At 36.1% G+C, this 8,006-nt stretch overlaps 1 protein-coding gene and 1 long non-coding RNA gene across 6 annotated transcripts; one reads left to right on the forward strand and one right to left on the reverse strand.

Moving 5' to 3' along the window:
* Nucleotides 1-851: 851 nt before the first annotated feature.
* Nucleotides 852-1,643, reverse strand: LOC126797055 (uncharacterized). The gene is made up of 2 exons (XM_050523742.1): nt 1,511-1,643; nt 852-1,277 (listed from the first exon to the last, which is right to left on the reverse strand). The coding sequence occupies exons 1-2, from the start codon at nt 1,641-1,643 to the stop codon at nt 1,069-1,071; spliced, it is 342 nt and encodes a 113-aa protein (XP_050379699.1). The 3' UTR covers nt 852-1,068.
* Nucleotides 1,644-4,255: 2,612 nt separating this feature from the next.
* On the forward strand, nt 4,256-7,229 carry LOC126798501 (uncharacterized). 5 transcript variants are annotated; one of them, XR_007672527.1, is made up of 6 exons: nt 4,256-4,475; nt 4,575-4,793; nt 6,497-6,585; nt 6,685-6,718; nt 6,826-6,968; nt 7,073-7,229. It is a non-coding gene; the product is annotated as an uncharacterized LOC126798501 (long non-coding RNA). The 5 variants fall into 5 exon arrangements; XR_007672526.1 differs by having other exon boundaries at nt 6,685-6,701; XR_007672529.1 differs by having other exon boundaries at nt 6,497-6,718; nt 6,826-6,972.
* Nucleotides 7,230-8,006: the final 777 nt, after the last annotated feature.

Raw genomic sequence — 8,006 nt, forward strand, 5'->3', positions numbered from 1 at the left:
AAGTTATGGCCGTTTAAGTGAGTGAATGTCATTCTACCCGAGAATCTGATTTTCATTGCAAACTCTTGTTTTGAGTTGTTATGCAATCTTGTTTCCTAAGATCTAAGTTTGGCTAAGTATAGCATGTATGATCTAAGGATGTGTGGCTAGATTAATGATTAATCATTGGCCCAAGACTACGTTTGAGAAGCATGTAATGAACGTTGTATACGTTGTTCTTTGTACTCCATGATTATGGCACTAGTGAGGGGGAGTTGTTTCGTAGACTTCAGGAGGAGTCTACCTCACAAGATGCTATCAAATGTAAACGGTGCGTTGTGCTCTTTTTCCCTTCGATCAAGCTTTTGTTTTTACCCAAGAGGTTTTTATTTTACTTGACAAGGTTTTTACTGAGGTAACGATGTGTGCACCATGCAACCTAGGCATGCGACACAAGGGGGAGTGTTCCGGGAGAATTATTATTCTACCCTTGTGTGTGTCTTAGCCTAATAGGTTTCCTGTTATGAGATAGATTAGCATCTCCGTAATAGATTAGGACTCCGAATCCTACATGATTGTGATTTTGTAATGTCTATATATAGGCCCACATATCATTCAATAATACACAATTATTTCATCCTGAAACAAAACTCAGATTTTATATCTTTCAATTATTTGTGTAACCTTATGTTCGTTAGTTAGTTAGTTTAACTTGGTATATCTCAGTCATGGAACAAACAGACCTCCAAATATGATACTCGAGTCGTCTGACCATCACTTAATGACCCATTTCTTCTAATATTAAGAAAATTATATAGAATACGACATCTGTATTTCTTGTACAAAACATAGGTGAAAAGCATAGGGCAATTTATATGTAGAAGGCCAAACCCATATATTGTTACATGCTAGACGTACGGCAGCAGCTAGTTTACACAAAATTAAACATACAACAGGTACTAATTTGGTATTCAATCAGGATACCACACACAATTATCTATAAATTGAAAAGAGCTTAGGTAACTTATTTTGGCCGTCACTTATAACAACCGCATTGAAATTTGGATGCGACACATACTTACTTTAGCGTCAAATATATTCATCACCCACATTCGTACTACTTTCATATCCGCCAATCTTAGAAATGATCCATGACCAAAAAGAAGAGATCTTCGGGGTCCCAGGTTTCGGCCCTTCACTAGGAGGCGGTCTTTCGTAAGGATCGTCGGAATGTTGATTACCAAGGTTCATCCAACAATTGTTGCCGACGACTTTCTGTAGTAATGATTCTTCTGTCACTGAAGTATAAACATACAGATCGATTTGATTACTATCTTTGATCAATACGCAAGTTTAATTTGTCGCGCAGAATAAAAAGAAAGAAGAGCCAAGACATATATATATATATATATATATATATATATATATATATATAGATAATAGAAACAGCACTCGATTGCAACCAGTAATATATTCAATTATTCATATGCATGCATGCATGCATGCATAGAACTGATGGAAGGGTATTTACCTGTTAGGCTTGAAATAACCTGTTCCCAGTTTCCTGTTAGAGGCCTTGCTTGAGCAACACTAGTGGAGTAGCTCCCCAGGATTGCAGACACAACAATAAGAAGGCAGAGGCAGCTCGTGAATGAAGAAGTCATGTTATTAATCTGTATTCTGTAATAATGATATTCAAGACAAGTGCAATTAAGCTATTTATATATAGACAGCCATGGATCGTAAGCAATTGTTCATTAATCAAATCAACCAATCAAGGCTGTAGATATTATTAATGAGTAATTTTTACAGCTGTGGATCATGTTTCCAGTTTGGAAAAGTTCTCGATGGGGCATTAGAACATATATGCATATTCCATTATTCCTATTCGTGCATGCTTTACTAGGAATCTATATTCCTAATTTAATATGCATCTTCTAGAACAAATATTTATATTTTTCATATAATTATCATAGATCAATGTTATATAAAGACCTTAAGTCGTTGCGTTAAAAGCTTAGACTAATTACTAATAACATATATATAGTAGAACTACCAAAGTTTTGGCACTTTTGCGGTACAATTCAGTTGAAAAAGATTCTTCATAATTACTAATAACATATGGTGCTAAACCACGGAGTGTGTTGTAGTGGTTTCTGACCACGATAACTCTTTGACCAGGATTTAAACGTGGCATTGGTCAAGAGTTCGATCTTTGGCAGAGGCATATCACACCTCTTTGTTTCTAAATGGGCCTGAGTTGTGGTATTGAGGACATTACTGTGGCCATGACACCCGGTTTCTGAACATGGATTAGTCTCATGCCGAAAGAATTACATTCGGCCGTGGGGATACCCTAATGCCTGGTTTCTAGACTGGCTCATCCGTTTCGGTATGCAACGGTGTACTACCGTTGAGCATTATGGGGTTTTTCTCAGTTTAATTTGTCTTCGGGCCTTAAATAGAAAATATATTAGAACTGGAAATAAAAAAAAAATAACATATGGTGGCATGTACACACCTCTTTGCTTCTCCTACCCTCTTTTTGTTCTTTGACCGTTCCTTTTCCTATCCAGCGTGAGCAGCAAAGCTTCTTTCGGTTCTATTTCAAGCTTCACGCCCAGCGTGGTATTGGGTTGACGTTGACCCTCTTCTATGAAGTATTTATTATTATTCACCAAAAAGAAAAAACCAGAGTAAGCTTAAAGGGTTGAGGTTCTGAACCTAAGTAGCTGCAGGCCGATATTTAAGTTATCGTAATTAATTGGGTCATTAGTTAGCTAGTTTTTCGGATTCATAATATTATTAAAAAAAATATTTTATTAGGCAAGTTTAATTCTGGCGCGATAAAAAACTCTATGCAACTGAAAATCAAACTCGCATATTAATGTTGATTTCAATACTACGGATGACTTAGGACTTGTCATGAGTTCACAAATGAGAGAGAGAGAGATAGAGCTTCATCTCTTAATCTCTTTACCCGCCACTATCAGAGACCTTCCTTGAGCAACACTGAAAATTGCAAATACAACAATATTAAGGAAGAGACCTCGCATAGCGGAAGAGCTATTCATTTTGATATGAAGCTAGCTAAACTGTGCCTGCGACTTGAGCCAAATACAATCAAGTTATATGAGAGCTGAAATTTGCACTGCAAAATTTTACAATTCACATTTCAATTTTCATTTTTAATAGAATTTTTTTCAATAACAAGTGTTTTGTCTTTGAGAGATTCTATTCATATATCCTAAAACAACACTTAAACCTTTGACTTTTTCCAAGTTAGTGTTGGCTTTGTCAACATATACGAAATTACCAATATAGACACTACAACAAATACCCTCTTTGCAACGAATTGTATATGCAAGGACTTCAAATTCCTTACAATTGATGGGTTTATGCAAATAAAATTGCATTTCCTTGCATTTGACCCTTAGATTTTGCAAGGAATATGATATTTCGTTGTATTGTATTATAGCTCGAGTGGGACCGAAGGTGTTGGAGTAGTGGTTAGAGATGAGAATGACTTGGGTATCGCCGCATTAGCAAAACCAGTTAGGCATGCACACTTGGTTCTAAATATGGAAGCGGAGGCGTGTAGAGCTGGTTTATTTTTTGGGATTCGCCAAGAATAGTCGGATATTGATATTGAGACTAATTCAACCATTCTAATTCTTGCTCTGAATAGGGAGAGAAAAGATTATTCGGAGGTAAGTTCGGTTTGTTGATGATTGTAAAAGTTATTTATTGGCTTTTTCAGTCTGTCAGAGACATATCTACCGTGAAGCAAACGGTGTAGCTGATAGGTTAGCGTATCTTGCTTGCATGTCTCATATTGATACTGTTTAGATAGGGGAGACTCATGTTATCATTCAAAATGTTCTCTACGAGGATTTATCGGGTTCTGTTGATGTAGCACGGGGTTTAAGTTCTATGATGTCACCCCTTTGCAAAATTTATCTTCAGTCTTACTAAATAAATCCGGACGTGGGGATGAGCGTCCTCCAAACCTCTCTCAAAACAAAAAAAAAATGGACAAATTCCTTGCATATCCGCTTACTTTCCTTGCATCGAGTTTTCAACTATGTAGGGACCTCAATAAAAAAGCAAGGACTCTAATTAATTCCTTGCCTAATCCATGTGACCCTTATCTCGGGTTTCATTTCCGACCGCTTCCGGCGCACTTCCGCTTCGCTTCCGCTTCCGAAGCGCGAAGCGCGAAGCGCGAAGCGCAACTGCATGCAAACTTCCGTGCTTCTTAGCTTTTAAGTTTTAACCTTCGCCTTTCAGTTCGATCTCCTCCATATGAAGAACCAAACCCTAAAAATATCAAATACATAAGTTTGATCACATGGCACATTTGTATTTAGGAGCAGAGTCCTCGGCGGTCTCAGAAGGTCTAGGGGGAGACCGAAGGTTGAGATTTGAGAAGATAAAGATTTGGGTTTGGCGAAAGAGCTTGGTCCCTTGTGTGCCGAAGTCGAGGACATCTACGAGTAAGTGATCGATCTTCTTCTAATATTTGAGAAAGCCTTTCTCGATTTCCTTGGTTAACTGAAAACCCCAATTTCCTTTCTCTCTGACCGATCCACCAGTCCCTCTATCCCACGCAGTCACGTACAATTCGATTCGCCATTGCCGCCTGAGATTCCATTTTGCTTCCAATCCGAAGAGAAATGGCGGCCGGTCAGTATACGTATCAGCTCGAAGCTTACTTCCGGCAAGTGGATTTAGACGGAGACGACATGATTAGTGGCACTGAGGCCATCGCTTTCTTTTGGGGCACCAATTTGCCCAATCCAGTTTTTGTTAAGGTTCGTCATCTCTTGCCTCTCATCTTCCAATTTGATTTGTTTCTCTGCATTTGTTTATGTTAGTTTTTTTAGCATGAATATCGAACTATCTTTCTAGATTGTAAGTAGGGATAGTTAGTTAGAATTGTGTGTAGATTTTTGAATCGTTGGAGTTTAAGGTTGCAAATTGTATGAGTTGAAGAAATGGAAATTGATGCCTTATTTGGGATGCATAGCTAGTCAACCATAAATTGAAAGATACATAAAATAATTGGGTTCTTCTAAGTTCTAATTAATAAAACCTCAATGAACTCTAATTCAATCCGGCTTTGTAGTCCAATCAAGGTTTTGGGTCTTAGAATGACATAGATCTATACAAATTCCCATTAGCATGTAGGAAATTTATATATCTGTAACCTGAGATGAGATTCTCTTTATCTGATGCAAGTTCAAATTAAAGGATATGTTTCAGATGAAGCTAAATGGCTTAGTAGAAAAGAATTTTGTTCTGCCTGCTACTTACACGATTTGGACTCGGCTCATCATTCCCATATTGTTGCTTCAATTCTAACTGTGACATAAACACGATTAACAGAAGAAGCTACATTGTTTTATTGGTTTATTTTATGGTTTACGTTTGTGATAGTGGATGATGAGGATGTGGTTTGGTCTGGAGTGAATAGACAACTATTGAATTATCTGATTACGTGGAGAGATGTAGCAAGATCAATACTTTGCTTTGGTTTGAGCTCTCTCTTCTTATTGTCATCTTCCTTTACCAGAGGAGTTGATTTTAGGTGACTTCCCTCTTTCTCTTTCACTGTTTAATTTCAGGCTGTATGGTTTTTGAACAAGAAAAATATGGTTGCTTTCGTTAGTCAATATTGAAACTGTTGAAATGAATAGAAATTCTAATTCTTAAACTGGGTTTTAGGTTGTTGAGTAATTTTTTTGACTTAGCCTTTTACTCAAATTGAACGAACCCAATTTAGAGTTGGTTTTGTTTACTTTGTAAATGTGAGGTTTTGTTTGCCATTGCCACATCTGAACTCAACCTTTTGATTTTGCTCATTGTAATTGCATATTTGCACAATTATATAACAAGCACAAAGCCCGTGCACATAACTAAACAACATAACTGTAGATGGAGGGGGTGACTGGTTTGGTTTCAGAATTTGTAACAAAAAGCAAGCAGGAGCCATAAGCTAGCTCAACAAATTTGAACTGTTGTTGGTTATGCAGGTAGAATAAAGTGGCCCTAAGTTTTAATAAACAATGAAGTACTTCATTTTTTTAAAGTTCAGCCATGCAATCTTTAATTAGATTTGAATTCTAGCTTGCATATTTGTAACTGTGAATGACAAATGGGATCAATAGTAACATGTTTGCTTCTATGGGGTGGAACGGTGCTGATCCTATCTTGTATCTAATCACGGTCTTTATTGAAACAGACCAAATTTGAACAGAGGAACTTAAATCTTCTAGCATGCAGCATGTGCCTTTCATTCTTTCTCGTGCTCGATATGTCAGGGTTATGTAGCATACTAGTATATTCAACATTTCAACTAATGAACATAAGTTCTCCAAGATGATTTTGTGTCTTAATTGTTGTGTAATATCTTAATCCATGTTCCTATAAGGTTCATTTGTCAATGTATTTAGTAGTTACATATATATTTGAGTGTTAGGAAGCTAACCAGATTCTATTTATATTTCTTATGTAGTTCCGTTCCTTGGGGAACGTTTACTCTCAATTGAGTCGCTTCTGCATACATAGGTGATTTGGGTTTGCAGCATAGCTTATGAGGATCTGGTAAGTTAAATTCAAGCTTGCAGTTTGTCTGAACTTGGACCACAACATCTTGATCTGAATGACCATATTAATTGAGTTTGTTATGGTATATACTTGTAGGTTGATGGATTGGTTCTGTAAGTTGTATATTAAAGTACTGTGCCTTTCTTGCAATATATTGGGTCTTTTAAGTTGTATAATAAGTTGCTATGACCTAAATTAAACAGCACAAATTTACTTTATGTTTTGGTTTTCTTCTAGTATACACATTCTGATATTGAAGCAAGGAAATAGACACTTGAAGGCTAAAATCAAGAGAAGACTATGAGTTGGGATGACTTTCCCCAAGCCAGAAAACACTTACCGTAGGCTTCAGTTTCATATTGTTGCAGTCCCAAATTCAAGTATGTATGTAAATCACTATTTTCACTTTCAGCAAAATTATTTGATTAGCTCGAACTTTGGCAATATTTGTGATGCTAATCTTTTCTTATGATGTGTAATATAGAGCAAGACACAAGTTAGGAACTGCCACTGAATACCAAGGTGGCTAGGTGTTAATGTTTCCAGCAAAGTGACTCTTAATTCAAGGTTGCCTTTAAGAGAATTTACCAATTATAGTTTTGTGGTGCATTGTTTGTAAATGGAGTTGATTGGATATGAATAGGTACGTAACATCCCTATTGGTTGAAATTTGTCCATATATAGTCAAGTTTATTTATCAGTGTAGCTTTGCTTCAATTTTGTAGTAGTCTAATTAGAGTTCTCATAATTAGAAGTGCTATACAGTGCTAAATAAATTTTTTTTTGTTATCTCAAGTCTTTGACATAGATTAGATTTATGTGAAATTATTGTTTGTCATTGATGGGACGTGAGAGCGTCACACAATTAACCCTGTAAAATGTCATCGTTAGTATAGAATAAGCAGGTATCGTTCAGTACGGGAAATTGAAAGGAACTCTAATCTTTTAGTGTTAACAAATAATTGGGGGTTTGATATTGATTATTAATTACAAAAATCAAATTTAAATTACTATTTACATGATCGACTTCTCTGTACTAAATTAAACTCAATTCACCAATTCACCACATAATTACAAGTTTGGTTCTATTATGCATTTTAATTTATATGATTACATACTTTTAGACACTAATACAATTAGAGCCTTATGGGAACATCTAATCATGCAAAATTTCTATTGACGTTTAGGTTGATTTAGGGCCTCATCTAAATTGCATGTAATCAAGTTTAACAACACATAGAGTAGAAATCAAACAAGATTACATTTAAGCACTAAATCTTTGTTGGAGACATGTTTCACGTTGCGTCACTCACCATGGGGTACAAGTAAATTTTCAGAATTTCCCGCTTTAATTAACACAAACTGAACTTACTTAGGGCATGATTCAATTTGTGTCAATATAGATGATGAAGATAACA

The sequence above is a fragment of the Argentina anserina genome, chromosome 6, assembly GCF_933775445.1.
Source record: "Argentina anserina chromosome 6, drPotAnse1.1, whole genome shotgun sequence".
In the NCBI taxonomy this organism is placed as follows: Eukaryota; Viridiplantae; Streptophyta; class Magnoliopsida; order Rosales; family Rosaceae; genus Argentina; species Argentina anserina.